The sequence below is a fragment of the Oncorhynchus masou genome, unplaced genomic scaffold (genome assembly GCF_036934945.1).
Source record: "Oncorhynchus masou masou isolate Uvic2021 unplaced genomic scaffold, UVic_Omas_1.1 unplaced_scaffold_747, whole genome shotgun sequence".
NCBI lineage: Eukaryota > Metazoa > Chordata > Actinopteri > Salmoniformes > Salmonidae > Oncorhynchus > Oncorhynchus masou.
The window spans coordinates 183,290-207,347 of NW_027013929.1; the positions used below are offsets into that span (position 1 = coordinate 183,290).

The 24,058-nt window shown below is 43.8% G+C and overlaps 2 protein-coding genes across 5 annotated transcripts in view; both read right to left on the reverse strand.

Moving 5' to 3' along the window:
* Window positions 1-224: 224 nt before the first annotated feature.
* Window positions 225-24,058, reverse strand: part of LOC135537297 (dual specificity protein phosphatase 16-like) — a 78,417-nt gene continuing 54,583 nt past the window's right edge. For all 4 annotated transcript variants that reach the window (XM_064963499.1, XM_064963496.1, XM_064963497.1 and 1 more), the window contains 3 exons: window positions 5,216-5,394; window positions 4,446-4,729; window positions 225-2,964 (listed from right to left, as the gene is read on the reverse strand). In XM_064963499.1, the coding sequence (XP_064819571.1) occupies window positions 1,749-2,964; window positions 4,446-4,729; window positions 5,216-5,394 (1,679 nt within the window). In that variant the 3' untranslated portion in view covers window positions 225-1,748. The remainder of the gene's footprint in view (window positions 2,965-4,445; window positions 4,730-5,215; window positions 5,395-24,058) is intronic.
* Window positions 5,549-23,602, reverse strand: LOC135537296 (uncharacterized). The gene is made up of 3 exons (XM_064963495.1): window positions 22,948-23,602; window positions 6,115-7,280; window positions 5,549-5,557 (listed from the first exon to the last, which is right to left on the reverse strand). The coding sequence occupies exons 1-3, from the start codon at window positions 23,600-23,602 to the stop codon at window positions 5,549-5,551; spliced, it is 1,830 nt and encodes a 609-aa protein (XP_064819567.1).

Sequence of the window (24,058 nt, forward strand, 5' to 3'; positions counted from 1 at the left end):
GAAGGGACCACTGGTCTCAAGACAGGGAAGGGACCACAGGGTTCAGGTCAGGGAAGGGACCACAGGGTTCAGGACAGGGAAGGGACCACTGGTCTCCAGTCAGAACTTATTCAAAGCCTTTACCACAGGTATCAGTCATTACATCATTCCTTTACCTCAGGTATCAGTCATTACATCATTCCTTTACCTCAGGTATCAGACAAAACCCACAACCACACCGTTAATAATATATCATATTTAGCGCTTTAATCCAAAGTGACTTACAGCCATGCGTGCGTACATTTTACGTCTGGGCAGCCCCGGGAATCGAACCTACAACCCTGGGGTACAAGCACCATGCTCTAACAACTGAGCTGTTCGGTAGCTGTTCGGGAACTGTTCAGTTGTTCCAGCATCTTTTCTTGCTGCTCAAATAAGCCCTGAGATTTGAATTGTCAATCAGAAGGAGACAGAGGAACAGGAGAAGCCTCTAATTTGGATGCGTGAGTATTGGATGATTTGACACAGGGCTATCAAGGATCTCTGATCACGTTCTTCTTAAGGCTTCATAAAGACTTCATAAAGACTTCATAAGGCTTCATAAGGACTTCATAAGGCTTCATAAGGCTTCATAAAGACTTCTTAAGGCTTCATAAAGACTTCATAAGACTTCATAAAGACTTGTTAAGGCTTCATAAAGACTTCATAAGGCTTCATAAAGACTTCATAAGGCTTCATAAAGACTTCTTAAGGCTTCATAAAGACTTGTTAAGGCTTCATAAAGACTTGTTAAGGCTTCATAAAGACTTGTTAAGGCTTCATAAAGACTTCATAAGGCTTCATAAAGACTTCATAAGGCTTCATAAAGACTTCTTAATGCTTCATAAAGACTTCTTAAGGCTTCATAAAGACTTCATAAGGCTTCATAAAGACTTCACAAGGCTTCATAAAGACTTCATAAGGCTTCATAAAGACTTCATAAGGCTTCATAAAGACTTCATAAGGCTTCATAAAGACTTCATAATGCTTCATAAAGACTTCATAAGGCTTCATAAAGACTTCTTAACGTTTCATAAAGACTTCTTAAGGCTTCATAAAGACTTCATAAGGCTTCATAAAGACTTCATAATGTTTCAGAAAGACTTCATAAGGCTTCATAAAGACTTCATAAGGCTTCATAAAGACTTCATAAGGCTTCATAAAGACTTCTTAAGGCTTCATAAAGACTTCTTAAGGCTTCATAAAGACTTCATAAGGCTTCATAAAGACTTCATAAGGCTTCATAAAGACTTCATAAGGCTTCATAAGGCATCATAAAGACTTCATAAGGCTTCATAAAGACTTCTTAAGGCTTCATAAAAGCTCCATGAATCCAACGTCAGGCAGACATCTACTGCTCCTTGACGACGATCATCAACATTCAGAAATAAATGAAAACGATGAACACTCATCCAAACAAAAGACTCAGTTTGTCTCAGTCCTCTCAGAGTTCACCTCTTCATCACATTCATCATCGTCACACAGCTGCGTTCTGCTTCCAGGTCAAAGTTCAACTACATTAATGCCAACTGTCGCGACAAGAGTACACATAGAGCCGCTTAAATCAACTCAAGGTTCAAGTCCCTAGTGGATAATCAGATGGGTCCATAACAAGTCTTTCCCCTCAACATGGGTCTGATCTGAGGAGGCTATACTCCCTAGAACGGACGTCTCCATTCAAATCAATGATTCCGTAAGGGGTGGACTGGAGGCCATATTGAACGTTCCTCTCAGGACACCTCTATGACCTCCATGCTTCCTGAGAAGCTGCTGTGACTCCCCATCTCCTCCCTGGATCTAGTTTCGCCTCCTCCTCTCATCCTGTCTCCGAGTTCCATCTGACAGGCCCGTCTCTTCAGCTGCTTCTCCAAGGTGCTCTCCTCGTGCCAGCTCCTCCGTGAGTCCCCGTGGTCTCCGCCCCGCTGCCGCCCGCGCCGCCGCACCTCCTCCAACCCCTGACTCACGCTGTACGCCGCCACGCTGCCACCCCCCAGAATGTTAGCCCCGCCTCCTAAGATGGCGGAGGTGGAGTAGAAATGGTGTGACTCGGAGAGGTACCATCCCCCCGACGACACGGTGACGGGACCCAATAGGATGTCAGAGTGCCAGCCCTTCAGGGCGGAGCCTAGGTTAGGGGCGGGCTTGGACAGGTGCTGCTGGGAACGCGACAGGCCAAACAGGAAGCCGGTGGTGTGAGGGGTGTTGTTAGAGCTCTCCTCCATACTGCCACTACGGTGGAGCTGCTGGGAACAGGAGAGGGGAGGTGGAGGAGGCTTAGCCTGGCTGGGCTGCTTCATGCTGGGCTGGTTGGAGGTGGTAGTGCTGGTTGTGGTGGAGACTACAGGAGCAGCAGTGGGAGCTGCAGACGTAGCAGCAGGGTCTGCGGGACCGTCGTCCTGCTCCTTGTCAGGGCTCGGCTCAGGTGTAGACTGCTCTGACATCTCCTTCACAGGAGAGAACTGATACGGTTTCCCTGCAGGCTCCATGAAGCTCACAGATGGATTATAATACTCCTGGGCTCCGGGGTGGGATGTAGGGTGGGGGTACGGCCTCATGGGGGCGCTGCTGCAGCCCCCTGGCTCCCTGTACGACTTGATGTCCAGAGAGAAGGACCTTTTCAGCCGGGCAGCGCTGTCCTCCGTCCCCTGGTCCAGCTGAAGGCCTTGGAGCCCCTGGAGAGCCTGAGCCAGGAGCCTCTCCTCTGGAGGCCAGGGGGCCAGGACACACGGCAGGGTCAGGGGCTCCAGCAAGGCCAAGGCAGGGTCTGGGAGGCTGGGGGTAGGGGGGTCCTGCTCTAGTGGGGGGTGGAGGAGAGGAGAGGGTTTGATCCCGATGGTTTCTCTGATCTCTGACCATCCAGGAGTCTTGATCTTCTTTTCAAAGTCCAGCAGCTGACCCAGGAAGTTGAAGTTAGGAGAGATGGTGGGTCTCTTCTCCTTCACGAACCTGGAGAGGAAAGACAGAAACATACAGGACATCAGTAGAGACACACTGGGTTGTTATAGAGTTGGGAAAACCTAGAGGGTCAAGACAGGGGACATTTATAACTGTAACACAGGACATCGGTAGAGACACACTGGGTTGTTATAGAGTTGGGAAAACCTAGAGGGTCAAGACAGGGGACATTTATAATTGTAACACAGGACATTAGTAGAGATGCTGTAACACACTGGGTTGTTATAGAGTTGGGAAAACCTAGAGGGTCAAGACAGGGGACATTTATAACTGTAACACAGGACAGTAGTAGAGATGCTGTAACACACTGGGTTGTTATAGAGTTGGGAAAACCTAGAGGGTCAAGACAGGGGACATTTATAACTGTAACACAGGACATTAGTAGAGATGCTGTAACACACTGGGTTGTTATAGAGTTGGGAAAACCTAGAGGGTCAAGACAGGGGACATTTATAACTGTAACACAGGACATTAGTAGAGATGCTGTAACACACTGGGTTGTTATAGAGTTGGGAAAACCTAGAGGGTCAAGACAGGGGACATTTATAACTGTAACACAGGACATTAGTAGAGATGCTGTAACACACTGGGTTGTTATAGAGTTGGGAAAACCTAGAGGGTCAAGACAGGGGACATTTATAACTGTAACACAGGGCATCAGTAGAGATGCTGCTGAGGGTACCATCCCAGCCATCATTACAGCCCCCCACAGTGCAGTGTGTTCATTCAGGATGACAAGCTGGGCCTTTCATGGGGTCATGTGACACACAGTGTTGTTTAATCAGGGGTCATGTGAGGATGGGTTCATTAAGACAGACAGGAAGAGGGGGTATCCTCTTAGTTACGGAGAACTTGCAGGGGGGTGGTTGCTGAGTGGTCAAGTTCATAAGCAGGAAGGTGACGTGTACATGAGGCCTTGTGCCTCATTATGGTCCTACAGGGTTCAATCATCTCACCTGTATATCCTTACTATGGTCCTACAGGGTTCAATCATCTCACCTGCATATCCTTATTATGGTCCTACAGGGTTCAATCATCTCACCTGTATATCCTTATTATGGTCCTACAGGGTTCAATCATCTCACCTGTATATCCTTATTATGGTCCTACAGGGTTCAATCATCTCACCTGTATATCCTTATTATGGTCCTACAGGGTTCAATCATCTCACCTGTATATCCTTATTATGGTCCTACAGGGTTCAATCATCTCACCTGTATATCCTTATTATGGTCCTACAGGATTCAATCATCTCACCTGTATATCCTTATTATGGTGGTACAGGGTTCAATCATCTCACCTGTATATCCTCATTATGGTCCTACAGGGTTCAATCATCTCACCTGTATATCCTCATTATGGTCCTACAGGGTTCAATCATCTCACCTGTATATCCTCATTATGGTCCTACAGGGTTCAATCATCTCACCTGTATATCCTTATTATGGTCCTACAGGGTTCAATCATCTCACCTGTAAGCTTCGTCTAGTGACATGTCCATCCTCGTCATGATGTAAGCGATAGCGATGGTTGCCGAGCGGGAGATGCCAGCCAGACAGTGGACCAGCACACAGGCGTTGGAGGCTTTGGCCTTCTCTATGAACTCTACAGATCTGTCCAACCAGGGGAGGATCTTCTCGCAGAAGCTGTCGTTGACAGGAACTCGCAGGAAGTGAGACTCAGGGATGTAGTCTGGTTTGGGACATGTGTTACTGGCATTCAGGACGTACGCTATCTCATTCTGCTGCATCACTTCCTGCAGAGGAGGGAGGAATACAGCTGGTTAGAATGCTTTGCACACATCACTTCCTGCAGAGGAGGGAGGAATACAGCTGGTTAGAATGCTTTACACACATCACTTCCTGCAGAGGAGGGAGGAATACAGCTGGTTAGAATGCTTTACACACATCACTTCCTGCAGAGGAGGGAGGAATACAGCTGGTTAGAATGCTTTACACACATCACTTCCTGCAGAGGAGGGAGGAATACAGCTGGTTAGAATGCTTTGCACACATCACTTCCTGCAGAGGAGGGAGGAATACAGCTGGTTAGAATGCTTTACACACATCACTTCCTGCAGAGGAGGGAGGAATACAGCTGGTTAGAATGCTTTACACACATCACTTCCTGCAGAGGAGGGAGGAATACAGCTGGTTAGAATGCTTTACACACATCACTTCCTGCAGAGGAGGGAGGAATACAGTTGGTTACAATGCTATAACATTTGTAATATATCTAATACCTTGTTGAGCACGTCTCTCTGACAGCCCAGGTAGAGGTGAGGCAGGATGCGTGTTGGCCCAGAGGTGTTGAGGGGCAGGCAGGGCTGAGAGAGGCAGGTGGGGACCAGGCAGGACGTGGCCAGAAGAGACGTACCTTCACATAGACCTGGAAACAGCTGGGAAAATGCTGAGAAACCACCTGAACACAGACACACAGAAACATCCCAATCAAATAAAGGAAGACAGAGGTTACTGTATTAGAGATACCAGAGGTTACTGTATTAGAGATACCAGAGGTTACTGTATTAGAGATACAAGAGGTTACTGTGTTAGAGACACTAGAGGTTACTGTATTAGAGACACTAGAGGTTACTGTATTAGAGATAGAGGTTACTGTATTAGAGATACTAGAGGTTACTGTATTAGAGACACTAGAGGTTACTGTATTAGAGATACTAGAGGTTACTGTATTAGAGATACTAGCAATTACTGTATAAGAGAGACTAGAGGTTACTGTATTAGAGACACTAGAGGTTACTGTATTAGAGATACCAGAGGTTACTGTATTAGAGACACTAGAGGTTACTGTATTAGAGACACTAGAGGTTACTGTATTAGAGATACTAGAGGTTACTGTATTAGAGATACTAGAGGTTACTGTGTTAGAGATACTAGCAATTACTGTATAAGAGAGACTAGAGGTTACTGTATTAGAGACACTAGAGGTTACTGTATTAGAGATACCAGAGGTTACTGTATTAGAGACACTAGAGGTTACTGTATTAGAGACACTAGAGGTTACTGTATTAGAGACACTAGAGGTTACTGTATTAGAGATAGAGGTTACTGTATTAGAGATACTAGAGGTTACTGTATTAGAGACACTAGAGGTTACTGTATTAGAGACACTAGAGGTTACTGTATTAGAGACACTAGAGGTTACTGTATTAGAGATACAAGAGGTTACTGTATTAGAGATACTAGCAATTACTGTATAAGAGAGACTAGAGGTTACTGTATTAGAGACACTAGAGGTTACTGTATTAGAGATACCAGAGGTTACTGTATTAGAGACACTAGAGGTTACTGTATTAGAGACACTAGAGGTTACTGTATTAGAGATACTAGAGGTTACTGTATTAGAGATACTAGAGGTTACTGTGTTAGAGATACTAGAGGTTACTGTATTAGAGATACTAGAGGTTACTGTATTAGAGACACTAGAAATTACTGTATTAGAGAAACCAGAGGTTACTGTATTAGAGATACTAGCAATTACTGTATAAGAGAGACTAGAGGTTACTGTATTAGAGACACTAGAGATTACTGTATTAGAGACACTAGAGGTTACTGTATTAGAGACACTAGAGGTTACTGTATTAGAGATACTAGAGGTTACTGTATTAGAGACACTAGAGATTACTGTATTAGAGACACTAGAGGTTACTGTATTAGAGATACTAGAGGTTACTGTATTAGAGATACTAGAGGTTACTGTATTAGATATACTAGAGGTTACTGTATTAGAGATACTAGAGGTTACTGTATTAGAGACACTAGAGATTACTGTATTAGAGACACTAGAGGTTACTGTATTAGAGACACTAGAGGTTACTGTATTAGAGATACTAGAGGTTACTGTATTAGAGACACTAGAGATTACTGTATTAGAGACACTAGAGGTTACTGTATTAGAGATACTAGAGGTTACTGTATTAGAGATACTAGAGGTTACTGTATTAGATATACTAGAGGTTACTGTATTAGAGACACTAGAGGTTACTGTATTAGAGACACTAGAGGTTACTGTATTAGAGACACTAGAGATTACTGTATTAGAGACACTAGAGGTTACTGTATTAGAGACACTAGAGGTTACTGTATTAGAGATACTAGAGGTTACTGTATTAGAGACACTAGAGATTACTGTATTAGAGACACTAGAGGTTACTGTATTAGAGATACTAGAGGTTACTGTATTAGAGATACTAGAGGTTACTGTATTAGATATACTAGAGGTTACTGTATTAGAGATACTAGAGGTTACTGTATTAGAGACACTAGAGGTTACTGTATTAGAGACACTAGAGGTTACTGTATTAGAGACACTAGAGGTTACTGTATTAGAGACACTAGAGGTTACTGTATTAGAGGCACTAGAGGTTACTGTATTAAAGATACTAGATATGACTGTATTAGAGATACTAGAGGTTACTGTATTAGATACACTAGAGGTTACTGTATTAGAGATATAGGTTACTGTATTAAAGATACTAGAAATTACTGTATTAGAGACACTAGAGGTTACTGTATTAGAGACACTAGAGGTTACTGTATTAGAGATACTAGAGTTTACTGTATTAGAGATACTAGAAATTACTGTATTAGAGATACTAGAGGTTACTGTATTAGAGACACTAGAGGTTACTGTATTAGAGAAACTAGAGGTTACTGTATTAGAGAAACTAGAGGTTACTGTATTAGAGAAACTAGAAATTACTGTATTAGAGATAGAGGTTACTGTATTAGAAATACCAGAGGTTACTGTATTAGAGGTACTAGAAATTACTGTATTAGAGACATTAGAGGTTACTGTATTAGAGATCACACTAGAGGTTACTGTATTAGAGATCACACTAGAGATTACTGTATTATAGATACTAGAGGTTACTGCATTAGAGACACTAGAGGTTACTGTATTAGAGGCACTAGAGGTCACTGTATTAGAGATCACACTAGAGGTTACTGTATTAGAGATACTAGAGGATACTGTATTAGAGTTACTAGAGGTTACTGTATTAGATATACTAGAAGTTACTGTATTAGAGATACTAGAGGTTACTGTATTAGAGATACCAGAGGTTACTGTATTAGAGGTACTAGAGGTTGCGGTATTAGAGATAGAGGTTATGGTATTAGAGATATTAGAGTTACTGTATTAGAGATACTAGAGGTTACTGTATTAGAGATACTAGACGTTACTGTATTTTAGATACTAGAGTTACTGTATTAGATACTAGAGTTACTGTATTAGATACTAGAGTTACTGTATTAGATACTAGAGTTACTGTATTAGAGATACTAGAGGTTACTGTATTAGAGATACTAGAGGTTACTGTATTAGATATACTAGAAGTTACTGTATTAGAGATACTAGAGGTTACTGTATTAGAAATTCCAGAGGTTACTGTATTAGAGGTACTAGAGGTTGCGGTTTTAGAGATAGAGGTTACTGTATTAGAGATATTAGAGTTACTGTATTAGAGATACTAGAGGTTACTGTATTAGAGATACTAGAGGTTACTGTATTAGAGATACTAGAGGTTACTGTATTAGATACTAGAGTTACTGTATTAGATACTAGAGTTACTGTATTAGATACTAGAGTTACTGTATTAGAGATACTAGAGGTTACTGTATTAGAGAACTAGAGGTTACTGTATTAGAGAACTAGAGGTTACTGTATTAGAGATACTAGAGGTTACTGTATTAGAGACACTAGAGGTTACTGTATTAGAGACACTAGAGGTTACTGTATTAGAGACACTAGAGGTTACTGTATTAGAGACACTAGAGGTTACTGTATTAGAGACACTAGAGGGTACTGTATTAGATACACTAGAGGGTACTGTATTAGAGACACTAGAGGTTACTGTATTAGAGACACTAGAGGTTACTGTATTAAAGATACTAGAAAATACTGTATTAGAGATACTAGAGGTTACTGTATTAGAGATACTAGAGGATACTGTATTAGAGTTACTAGAGGTTACTGTATTAGATATACTAGAAGTTACTGTATTAAAGATACTAGAAATTACTGTATTAGAGATACTAGAAATTACTGTATTAGAGATAGAGGTTACTGTATTAGAGACACTAGAGGTTACTTTATTAGAGACACTAGAGGGTACTGTATTAGAGACACTAGAGGGTACTGTATTAGAGACACTAGAGGGTACTGTATTAGAGACACTAGAGGGTACTGTATTAGAGACACTAGAGGGTACTGTATTAGAGACACTAGAGGTTACTGTATTAGAGACACTAGAGGTTACTGTATTAAAGATACTAGAAAATACTGTATTAGAGATACTAGAAATTACTGTATTAGAGGCACTAGAGGTTACTGTATTAAAGATACTAGAAATTACTGTATTAGAGATACTAGAAATTACTGTATTAGAGATAGAGGTTACTGTATTAGAAATACCAGAGGTTACTGTATTAGAGGTGACTGTATTAGAGACACTAGAGGTTACTGTATTAGAGATCACACTAGAGGTTACTGTATTAGAGATACTAGAGGGGACTGTATTAGAGGCACTAGATGTTACTGTATTAGAGATACTAGAGGTTACTGTATTAAAGATACTAGAAATTACTGTATTAGAGATACTAGAGGTTACTGTATTAGAGACACTAGAGGTTACTGTATTAGAGACACTAGAGGTTACTGTATTAGAGACACTAGAGGTTACTGTATTAGAGACACTAGAGGTTACTGTATTAGAGACACTAGAGGTTACTGTATTAAATATACTAGAAATTACTGTATTAGAGACACTAGAGGTTACTGTATTAGAGATACTAGAGGTTACTGTATTAAATATACTAGAAATTACTGTATTAGAGATACTAGAGGTTACTGTATTAGAGATACTAGAAATTACTGTATTAGAGATAGAGGTTACTGTATTAGAAATACCAGAGGTTACTGTATTAGAGGTACTAGAAATTACTGTATTAGAGACACTAGAGGTTACTGTATTAGAGATCACACTAGAGGTTACTGTATTAGAGATACTAGAGGGTACTGTATTAGAGGCACTAGAGGTTACTGTATTAGAGATACTAGAGGTTACTGTATTAGAGATACTAGAGGTTACTGTATTAGAGATACTAGAGGTTACTGTATTAGAGATACTAGAGGGTACTGTATTAGAGGCACTAGAGGTTACTGTATTAGAGATACTAGAAATTACTGTATTAGAGATACTAGAGGTTACTGTATTAGAGATACTAGAGGTTACTGTATTAGAGACACTAGAGGTTACTGTATTAGAGATACTAGAGGTTACTGTATTAAAGATACTAGAGGTTACTGTATTAGAGACACTAGAGGTTACTGTATTAGAGATACTAGAAATTACTGTATTAGAGATAGAGGTTACTGTATTAGAAATACCAGAGGTTACTGTATTAGAGGTACTAGAAATTACTGTATTAGATACATTAGAGGTTACTGTATTAGAGATCACACTAGAGGTTACTGTATTAGAGATACTAGAGATTACTGTATTAGAGACACTAGAGGTTACTGTATTAGAGACACTAGAGGTTACTGTATTAAATATACTAGAAATTACTGTATTAGAGATACTAGAGGTTACTGTATTAGAGATACTAGAAATTACTGTATTAGAGATAGAGGTTACTGTATTAGAAATACCAGAGGTTACTGTATTAGAGGTACTAGAAATTACTGTATTAGAGACACTAGAGGTTACTGTATTAGAGATCACACTAGAGGTTACTGTATTAGAGATACTAGAGGGTACTGTATTAGAGGCACTAGAGGTTACTGTATTAGAGATACTAGAGGTTACTGTATTAGAGATACTAGAGGTTACTGTATTAGAGATACTAGAGGTTACTGTATTAGAGATACTAGAGGGTACTGTATTAGAGGCACTAGAGGTTACTGTATTAGAGATACTAGAAATTACTGTATTAGAGATACTAGAGGTTACTGTATTAGAGATACTAGAGGTTACTGTATTAGAGACACTAGAGGTTACTGTATTAGAGATACTAGAGGTTACTGTATTAAAGATACTAGAGGTTACTGTATTAGAGACACTAGAGGTTACTGTATTAGAGATACTAGAAATTACTGTATTAGAGATAGAGGTTACTGTATTAGAAATACCAGAGGTTACTGTATTAGAGGTACTAGAAATTACTGTATTAGAGACACTAGAGGTTACTGTATTAGAGACATTAGAGGTTACTGTATTAGAGATACTAGAGATTACTGTATTAGAGATACTAGAGGTTACTGTATTAGATATACTAGAGGTTACTGTATTATAGATACTAGAGTTACTGTATTAGAGATACTAGAGGTTGCTGTATTAGAGATAGAGGTTATTGTATTAGAGATAATAGAGTTACTGTATTAGAGATACTAGAGGTTACTGCATTAGAGACACTAGAGGTTACTGTATTAGAGGCACTAGAGGTCACTGTATTAGAGATCACACTAGAGGTTACTGTATTAGAGATAATAGAGGATACTGTATTAGAGATACTAGAGGATACTGTATTAGAGTTACTAGAGGTTACTGTATTAGATATACTAGAAGTTACTGTATTAGATATACTACAGGTTACTGTATTAGAGATACTAGAGTTACTGTATTAGAGATAGAGGTTACTGTATTAAAGATACTAGAGGTTGCTGTATTAGAGATAGAGGTTATTGTATTAGAGATACTAGAGTTACTGTATTAGAGATACTAGAGGTTACTGTATTAGAGATACTACAGGTTACTGTATTAGAGATACTACAGGTTACTGTATTAGAGATACTAGAGTTACTGTATTAGAGATACTAAAGTTACTGTATTAGAGATACTAGAGATTACTGTATTAGATACAAGAGGTTACTGTATTAGAGATACTAGAGGTTACACATCAAACTTCGGTGTGAATGATAGATGCATCAAAATTGGAATGTGTATTTTTTTTACGGAATTCGGATGAAAACATTACAACACAGTTGGTAAAAAAAGGCCTTTAGTAACAAACTCTAATCTCACAAAGAAGCCCTGCACCATCATAAACCAATACAAGCAGGCTCTGATTTTGGACACTAAACCTGCCTAGCAACAGCAGCCAAACTGAATGGTTGTGTTGTACATTATTATCTCGTTGTGTTTATAGAGGACCAACCTGACCTGCTGAGTCCATTACACATTACTGATACACTGCCTTCTGTACCCAGCGACACTACACTGATACACTGCCTTCTGTACCCAGCAACACTACACTGATACACTGCCTTCTGTACCCAGCAACACTACACAATACTGATACACTGCCTTCTGTACCCAGCGACACTACACAATACTGATACACTGCCTTCTGTACCCAGCAACACTACACAATACTGATACACTGCCTTCTGTACCCAGCGACACTACACAATACTGATACACTGCCTTCTGTACCCAGCGACACTACACAATACTGATACACTGCCTTCTGTACCCAGCAACACTACACAATACTGATACACTGCCTTCTGTACCCAGCAACACTACACAATACTGATACACTGCCTTCTGTACCCAGCAACACTACACAATACTGATACACTGCCTTCTGTACCCAGCAACACTACACAATACTGATACACTGCCTTCTGTACCCAGCAACACTACACTGATACACTGCCTTCTGTACCCAGCAACACTACACTGATACACTGCCTTCTGTACCCAGCGACACTACACTGATACACTGCCTTCTGTACCCAGCAACACTACACAATACTGATACACTGCCTTCTGTACCCAGCGACACTACACAATACTGATACACTGCCTTCTGTACCCAGCAACACTACACAATACTGATACACTGCCTTCTGTACCCAGCAACACTACACTGATACACTGCCTTCTGTACCCAGCAACACTACACAATACTGATACACTGCCTTCTGTACCCAGCAACACTACACTGATACACTGCCTTCTGTACCCAGCAACACTACACTGATACACTGCCTTCTGTACCCAGCGACACTACACAATACTGATACACTGCCTTCTGTACCCAGCGACACTACACTGATACACTGCCTTCTGTACCCAGCAACACTACACAATACTGATATACTGCCTTCTGTACCCAGCAACACTACACAATACTGATACACTGCCTTCTGTACCCAGCAACACTACACTGATACACTGCCTTCTGTACCCAGCGACACTACACAATACTGATACACTGCCTTCTGTACCCAGCGACACTACACTGATACACTGCCTTCTGTACCCAGCGACACTACACTGATACACTGCCTTCTGTACCCAGCAACACTACACAATACTGATACACTGCCTTCTGTACCCAGCAACACTACACAATACTGATACACTGCCTTCTGTACCCAGCAACACTACACAATACTGATACACTGCCTTCTGTACCCAGCGACACTACACAATACTGATACACTGCCTTCTGTACCCAGCAACACTACACAATACTGATACACTGCCTTCTGTACCCAGCGACACTACACAATACTGATACACTGCCTTCTGTACCCAGCGACACTACACAATACTGATACACTGCCTTCTGTACCCAGCAACACTACACAATACTGATACACTGCCTTCTGTACCCAGCAACACTACACAATACTGATACACTGCCTTCTGTACCCAGCAACACTACACTGTTACACTGCCTTCTGTACCCAGCAACACTACACAATACTGATACACTGCCTTCTGTACCCAGCGACACTACACAATACTGATACACTGCCTTCTGTACCCAGCGACACTACACAATACTGATACACTGCCTTCTGTACCCAGCAACACTACACAATACTGATACACTGCCTTCTGTACCCAGCGACACTACACAATACTGATACACTGCCTTCTGTACCCAGCAACACTACACAATACTGATACACTGCCTTCTGTACCCAGCAACACTACACTGTTACACTGCCTTCTGTACCCAGCAACACTACACAACACTGATACACTGCCTTCTGTACCCAGCAACACTACACAATACTGATACACTGCCTTCTGTACCCAGCGACACAATACTGATACACTGCCTTCTGTACCCAGCAACACTACACAATACTGATACACTGCCTTCTGTACCCAGCAACACTACACAATACTGATACACTGCCTTCTGTACCCAGCAACACTACACTGTTACACTGCCTTCTGTACCCAGCAACACTACACAATACTGATACACTGCCTTCTGTACCCAGCAACACTACACAATACTGATACACTGCCTTCTGTACCCAGCAACACTACACAATACTGATACACTGCCTTCTGTACCCAGCGACACTACACAATACTGATACACTGCCTTCTGTACCCAGCAACACTACACTGATACACTGCCTTCTGTACCCAGCAACACTACACAATACTGATACACTGCCTTCTGTACCCAGCAACACTACACTGATACACTGCCTTCTGTACCCAGCGACACTACACAATACTGATACACTGCCTTCTGTACCCAGCAACACTACACTGATACACTGCCTTCTGTACCCAGCGACACTACACAATACTGATACACTGCCTTCTGTACCCAGCGACACTACACTGATACACTGCCTTCTGTACCCAGCGACACTACACTGATACACTGCCTTCTGTACCCAGCGACACTACACAATACTGATACACTGCCTTCTGTACCCAGCGACACTACACTGTTACACTGCCTTCTGTACCCAGCAACACTACACAATACTGATACACTGCCTTCTGTACCCAGCAACACTACACTGTTACACTGCCTTCTGTACCCAGCAACACTACACTGATACACTGCCTTCTGTACCCAGCAACACTACACAATACTGATACACAGCCTTCTGTACCCAGCGACACTACACAATACTGATACACTGCCTTCTGTACCCAGCAACACTACACAATACTGATACACTGCCTTCTGTACCCAGCAACACTACACAATACTGATACACTGCCTTCTGTACCCAGCAACACTACACAATACTGATACACTGCCTTCTGTACCCAGCAACACTACACAATACTGATACACTGCCTTCTGTACCCAGCAACACTACACTGATGCACTGCCTTCTGTACCCAGCGACACTACACTGATACACTGCCTTCTGTACCCAGCAACACTACACAATACTGATACACTGCCTTCTGTACCCAGCGACACTACACAATACTGATACACTGCCTTCTGTACCCAGCAACACTACACAATACTGATACACTGCCTTCTGTACCCAGCAACACTACACTGATACACTGCCTTCTGTACCCAGCAACACTACACAATACTGATACACTGCCTTCTGTACCCAGCAACACTACACTGATACACTGCCTTCTGTACCCAGCAACACTACACTGATACACTGCCTTCTGTACCCAGCGACACTACACAATACTGATACACTGCCTTCTGTACCCAGCGACACTACACTGATACACTGCCTTCTGTACCCAGCGACACAATACTGATACACTGCCTTCTGTACCCAGCAACACTACACAATACTGATACACTGCCTTCTGTACCCAGCAACACTACACTGATACACTGCCTTCTGTACCCAGCGACACTACACTGATACACTGCCTTCTGTACCCAGCAACACTACACAATACTGATACACTGCCTTCTGTACCCAGCAACACTACACAATACTGATACACTGCCTTCTGTACCCAGCAACACTACACTGATACACTGCCTTCTGTACCCAGCAACACTACACAATACTGATACACTGCCTTCTGTACCCAGCAACACTACACTGATACACTGCCTTCTGTACCCAGCAACACTACACTGATACACTGCCTTCTGTACCCAGCGACACTACACAATACTGATACACTGCCTTCTGTACCCAGCGACACTACACAATACTGATACACTGCCTTCTGTACCCAGCAACACTACACTGATACACTGCCTTCTGTACCCAGCAACACTACACAATACTGATACACTGCCTTCTGTACCCAGCAACACTACACTGATACACTGCCTTCTGTACCCAGCAACACTACACTGATACACTGCCTTCTGTACCCAGCGACACTACACAATACTGATACACTGCCTTCTGTACCCAGCGACACAATACTGATACACTGCCTTCTGTACCCAGCAACACTACACAATACTGATACACTGCCTTCTGTACCCAGCAACACTACACAATACTGATACACTGCCTTCTGTACCCAGCAACACTACACTGTTACACTGCCTTCTGTACCCAGCAACACTACACAATACTGATACACTGCCTTCTGTACCCAGCAACACTACACAATACTGATACACTGCCTTCTGTACCCAGCAACACTACACTGTTACACTGCCTTCTGTACCCAGCAACACTACACAACACTGATACACTGCCTTCTGTACCCAGCAACACTACACAATACTGATACACTGCCTTCTGTACCCAGCAACACTACACAATACTGATACACTGCCTTCTGTACCCAGCAACACTACACAATACTGATACACTGCCTTCTGTACCCAGCAACACTACACTGATACACTGCCTTCTGTACCCAGCAACACTACACTGATACACTGCCTTCTGTACCCAGCGACACTACACAATACTGATACACTGCCTTCTGTACCCAGCAACACTACACTGATACACTGCCTTCTGTACCCAGCAACACTACACAATACTGATACACTGCCTTCTGTACCCAGCAACACTACACTGATACACTGCCTTCTGTACCCAGCGACACTACACAATACTGATACACTGCCTTCTGTACCCAGCAACACTACACTGATACACTGCCTTCTGTACCCAGCGACACTACACAATACTGATACACTGCCTTCTGTACCCAGCGACACTACACTGATACACTGCCTTCTGTACCCAGCGACACTACACTGATACACTGCCTTCTGTACCCAGCGACACTACACAATACTGATACACTGCCTTCTGTACCCAGCGACACTACACTGTTACACTGCCTTCTGTACCCAGCAACACTACACAATACTGATACACTGCCTTCTGTACCCAGCAACACTACACTGTTACACTGCCTTCTGTACCCAGCAACACTACACTGATACACTGCCTTCTGTACCCAGCAACACTACACAATACTGATACACAGCCTTCTGTACCCAGCGACACTACACAATACTGATACACTGCCTTCTGTACCCAGCGACACTACACTGATACACTGCCTTCTGTACCCAGCGACACTACACAACACTGATACACTGCCTTCTGTACCCAGCAACACTACACAATACTGATACACTGCCTTCTGTACCCAGCGACACTACACAATACTGATACACTGCCTTCTGTACCCAGCAACACTACACAATACTGATACACTGCCTTCTGTACCCAGCGACACTACACAATACTGATACACTGCCTTCTGTACCCAGCAACACTACACAATACTGATACACTGCCTTCTGCACCCAGCAACACTACACTGATACACTGCCTTCTGTACCCAGCAACACTACACTGATACACTGCCTTCTGTACCCAGCAACACTACACTGATACACTGCCTTCTGTACCCAGCAACACTACACTGATACACTGCCTTCTGTACCCAGCAACACTACACAATACTGATATACTGCCTTCTGTACCCAGCAACACTACACAATACTGATACACTGCCTTCTGTACCCAGCAACACTACACTGATACACTGCCTTCTGTACCCAGCGACACTACACTGATACACTGCCTTCTGTACCCAGCAACACTACACAATACTGATACACTGCCTTCTGTACCCAGCAACACTACACAATACTGATACACTGCCTTCTGTACCCAGCAACACTACACAATACTGATACACTGCCTTCTGTACCCAGCAACACTACACAATACTGATACACTGCCTTCTGTACCCAGCAACACTACACTGATACACTGCCTTCTGTACCCAGCAACACTACACAATACTGATACACTGCCTTCTGTACCCAGCAACACTACACTGATACACTGCCTTCTGTACCCAGCAACACTACACAATACTGATATACTGCCTTCTGTACCCAGCAACACTACACAATACTGATACACTGCCTTCTGTACCCAGCAACACTACACTGATACACTGCCTTCTGTACCCAGCGACACTACACTGATACACTGCCTTCTGTACCCAGCAACACTACACAATACTGATACACTGCCTTCTGTACCCAGCAACACTACACAATACTGATACACTGCCTTCTGTACCCAGCAACACTACACAATACTGATACACTGCCTTCTGTACCCAGCAACACTACACAATACTGATACACTGCCTTCTGTACCCAGCAACACTACACTGATACACTGCCTTCTGTACCCAGCAACACTACACAATACTGATACACTGCCTTCTGTACCCAGCAACACTACACTGATACACTGCCTTCTGTACCCAGCGACACTACACAATACTGATACACTGCCTTCTGTACCCAGCAACACAATACTGATACACTGCCTTCTGTACCCAGCAACACTACACTGATACACTGCCTTCTGTACCCAGCGACACTACACAATACTGATACACTGCCTTCTGTACCCAGCAACACTACACTGATACACTGCCTTCTGTACCCAGCAACACTACACAATACTGATACACTGCCTTCTGTACCCAGCGACACACACGGACACACACACGGACACACACACGGACACACACACCAGCAACCTGTACCAGCCGACCCTCAGACAAGCCCAGTCCTAGTTGCTTGGCAACCGTGTACCCATGGCTCTCCAGCCTCTCCTTCAGATCTGTTCGTCCATGGATCCATCCTAAATGGAACCCCGTTCCCTGCATAGTAAGTGCACTACAGTTGAACAGAGCCCCGTGGGCTATATAGGGGATAGGGTGCCATTTAGGACTCAGCCCAGGAGGACTTCATGTGGAAATGTTCTTAAAGCTCACAAACAACCACATCATGCATCTGTCCTCATATCTCTCCTCCTCTCTCATCATCACTCTGCCTCTCTCCTCCTCTCTCATCGTCACTCATCGTCACTCATCGTCACTCATCGTCACTCATCGTCACTCTGCCTCTCTCCACCTCTCTCCTCTCTCCACCTCTCTCATCGCCACTCTGCCTCTCTCCTCCTCTCTCCTCCTCTCTCATCGTCACTCTGCCTCTCTCCACCTCTCTCCACCTCTCTCCTCCTCTCTCCACCTCTCTCCACCTCTCTCATCGTCACTCTGCCTCTCTCCTCCTCTCTCATCGTCACTCTGCCTCTCTCCTCCTCTCTCCTCGTCACTTTGCTTCTCCACCTCTCCTCTCCTCCTCTCTCACATTACAGCAATACTGATGAACCCATCTGATTTATAACATGCAGGATGGATGTACAGCTGTGTATTGTATCCAGGGTTAGGAACCTTCCTCCGTGGGAAATAAACAGGGGCTCTACTGGATGTGGAAGCTTAGTGGTTTGAGTGACACAGTTTGATCAGTCTCATTTCAACACAGTCACTTCCCCATAGCAACCGTGGAGCTGCCGGATCAACGTCCATACTGCCACGTACTGCACCTGTCGTTAGATTCAGTGACATTTGACTGCATTGTTTGTCAGGGCAGAGGACCAACAGCAGAATGATTCACTTCTCTCCAGGGAGAGTTAGAATGTATGATGTCTGAGTCTACCTGATATCTGATAAAGTCTAATGTTACAGGTGTTCTTAGATTGGAGGGAAGTTCCAACCTGATGACATCATCATAGAAACAGGAAGCATATCTGAAAGGAAACAACTTCCTAACTGAGGTGTGAGACAGTAACCACAGAAAGAGGATCTAAAGGTACTTTTAAATGTCATCTGGGACGTTAAGTCTGACAGCGGTCCAGAATAAAGCTGGGAGACTTGGACAACTCATCTGGTGTAAACACACTCACTTAACCCATTCACATCCTCACTAAACCCATTCACGTCCTCACTAAACCCATTCACGTCCTCACTAAACCCATTCACATCCTCATTAAACCCATTCACGTCCTCACTTAACCCATTCACATCCTCACTTAACCCATTCACGTCCTCACTAAACCCATTCACGTCCTCACTAAACCCATTCACGTCCTCACTTAACCCATTCACATCCTCACTTAACCCATTCACGTCCTCACTAAACCCATTCACATCCTCACTTAACCCATTCACATCCTCACTAAACCCATTCACGCCCTCACATCCTCACTTAACCCATTCACATCCTCACTTAACCCATTCACGTCCTCACTTAACCCATTCACATCCTCACTTAACCCACTCACGTCCTCACGTCCTCACTTAACCCATTCACATCCTCACTAAACCCATTCACGTCCTCACATCCTCACTTAACCCATTCACATCCTCACTTAACCCATTCACGTCCTCACTTAACCCATTCACATCCTCACTTAACCCACTCACGTCCTCACGTCCTCACTTAACCCATTCACGTCCTCACTAAACCCATTCACGTCCTCACTAAACCCATTCACGTCCTCATTAAACCCATTCACGTCCTCACTTAACCCATTCACGTCCTCACTAAACCCATTCACATCCTCACTTAACCCATTCACGTCCTCAATTAACCCATTCACGTCCTCAATTAACCCATTCACGTCCTCAATTAACCCATTCACGTCCTCAATTAACCCATTCACGTCCTCACATCCTCACTTAACCCATTCACATCCTCACTAAACCCATTCACGCCCTCACTTAACCCATTCACGTCCTCACTTAACCCATTCACGCCCTCACTTAACCCATTCACGCCCTCACTTAACCCATTCACGCCCTCAATTAACCCATTCACGTCCTCACATCCTCACTTAACCCATTCACATCCTCACTTAACCCATTCACATCCTCACTAAACCCATTCACGCCCTCACTTAACCCATTCACGCCCTCACTTAACCCATTCACGTCCTCACTTAACCCATTCACGCCCTCACTTAACCCATTCACATCCTCACTTAACCCATTCACGTCCTCACTTAACCCATTCACATCCTCACTAAACCCATTCACATCCTCACTAAACCCATTCACGCCCTCACTAAACCCATTCACATCCTCACTTAACCCATTCACATCCTCACTAAACCCATTCACGCCCTCACTTAACCCATTCACGCCCTCACTTAACCCATTCACGTCCTCACATCCTCACTTAACCCATTCACATCCTCACTTAACCCATTCACGTCCTCACTTAACCCATTCACATCCTCACTTAACCCATTCACATCCTCACTTAACCCACTCATGTCCTCACGTCCTCACTTAACCCATTCACGTCCTCACTTAACCCATTCACGTCCTCACTTAACCCATTCACGTCCTCACTTAACCCATTCACGTCCTCACTTAACCCATTCACGTCCTCACTTAACCCATTCACGTCCTCACTTAACCCATTCACGTCCTCACGTCCTCACTTAACCCATTCACGTCCTCACTTAACCCATTCACGTCCTCACTTAAACCCATTCACGTCCTCACTTAACCCATTCACGTCCTCACTTAACCCATTCACGTCCTCACTTAAACCCATTCACGCCCTCACTTAAACCCATTCACGCCCTCACTTAAACCCATTCACGTCCTCACTTAAACCCATTCACGTCCTCACTTAACCCATTCACGTCCTCACTAAACCCATTCACGTCCTCACTAAACCCATTCACGTCCTCACTAAACCCATTCACGTCCTCACTTAACCCATTCACGTCCTCACTTAACCCATTCACGTCCTCACTTAACCCATTCACGTCCTCACTTAACCCATTCACGTCCTCACTTAACCCATTCACGTCCTCACTTAACCCATTCACGTCCTCACTTAACCCATTCACGTCCTCACTTAACCCATTCACGTCCTCACTTAACCCATTCACGTCCTCACTTAACCCATTCACGCCCTCACTTAACCCATTCACGTCCTCACTTAACCCATTCACGTCCTCACTTAACCCATTCACGTCCTCACTTAACCCATTCACGTCCTCACTTAACCCATTCACGTCCTCACTTAACCCATTCACGTCCTCACTTAACCCATTCACGTCCTCACTTAACCCATTCACGTCCTCACTTAACCCATTCACGTCCTCACTTAACCCATTCACGTCCTCACTTAACCCATTCACGTCCTCACTTAACCCATTCACGTCCTCACTTAACCCATTCACGTCCTCACTTAACCCATTCACGTCCTCACTTAACCCATTCACGTCCTCACTTAACCCATTCACGTCCTCACTTAACCCATTACGTCCTCACTTAACCCATTCACGTCCTCACTTAACCCATTCACGTCCTCACTTCCTCACTTAACCCATTCACGTCCTCACTTAACCCATTCACGTCCTCACTTAACCCATTCACGTCCTCACTTAACCCATTCACGTCCTCACTTAACCCATTCACGTCCTCACTTAACCCATTCACGTCCTCACTTAACCCATTCACGTCCTCACTTAACCCATTCACGTCCTCACTTAACCCATTCACGTCCTCACTTAACCCATTCACGTCCTCACTTAACCCATTCACGTCCTCACTTAACCCATTCACGTCCTCACTTAACCCATTCACGTCCTCACTTAACCCATTCACGTCCTCACTTAACCCATTCACGTCCTCACTTAACCCATTCACGTCCTCACTTAACCCATTCACGTCCTCACTTAACCCATTCACGCCCTCACTTAACCCATTCACGTCCTCACTTAACCCATTCACGTCCTCACTTAACCCATTCACGTCCTCACTTAACCCATTCACGTCCTCACTTAACCCATTCACGTCCTCACTTAACCCATTCACGTCCTCACTTAACCCATTCACGTCCTCATTAAACCCATTCACGTCCTCACTTAACCCATTCACGTCCTCATTAAACCCATTCACGTCCTCACTAAACCCATTCACGTCCTCACTAAACCCATTCACATCCTCACTTAACCCATTCACGTCCTCATTAAACCCATTCACGTCCTCATTAAACCCATTCACGTCCTCATTAAACCCATTCACGTCCTCACTAAACCCATTCACATCCTCACTTAACCCATTCACGTCCTCATTAAACCCATTCACGTCCTCATTAAACCCATTCACGTCCTCATTAAACCCATTCACGTCCTCATTAAACCCATTCACGTCCTCACTTGACCCATTCACATCCTCACTTAACCCACTCACATCCTCACTTAACCCATTCACATCCTCACTTAACCCATTCACGTCCTCACTTAACCCATTCACGTCCTCACTTAACCCATTCACATCCTCACCTAACCCATTCACATCCTCACCTAACCCATTCACATCCTCACTTAACCCATTCACATCCTCACTTAACCCATTCACGTCCTCATTAAACCCATTCACGTCCTCACTTAACCCATTCACGTCCTCACTTAACCCATTCACGTCCTCATTAAACCCATTCACATCCTCATTAAACCCATTCACGTCCTCACTAAACCCATTCACGTCCTCACTAAACCCATTCACATCCTCATTCATGAGAGAGAATGAGTACGTGTGAATGATGTTGTGAAAGGATGAAGGAAGGTAGCAGGATGTCCAGCATGTCAGCAGCCTAGTTCTAGCAGCTGATAAGAGAAGGGAGGGAGGAGGGGAAGAGAGGAAGGGGAGGGAGAGAGAGGCAGTGAGGAGGATGAAGGGCTGAGGGGGAGGGAGGAGGGGAAGAGAGGAAGGGGAGGGAGAGAGACGCAGTGAGGAGGATGAAGGGCTGGAGGGGGAGGGAGGAGGGAAAGAGAGGAAGGGGAGAGAGAGAGACGCAGTGAGGAGGATGAAGGGCTGAGGGGGAGGGAGGAGGGGAAGAGAGGAAGGGGAGGGAGAGAGAGAGGCAGTGAGGAGGATGTAGGGCTGAGGGGGAGGGAGGAGGGGAAGAGAGGAAGGGGAGAGAGAGAGGCAGTGAGGAGGATGTAGGGCTGGAGGGGGAGGGAGGAGAGAGGA

Excerpts from the sequence above, each read along its gene's own strand:
- LOC135537296 (XM_064963495.1), bottom strand. The coding sequence starts at position 23,602 with ATGAATGAGGATGTGAATGGGTTTAGTGAGGACGTGAATGGGTTTAGT. Across the intron at positions 7,281-22,947 it reads TGAGGACGTGAATGGGTTAA|GTGTCTCTAATACAGTAACC; the intron begins GTGAGGACGTGA and ends CAGTAACCTCTA.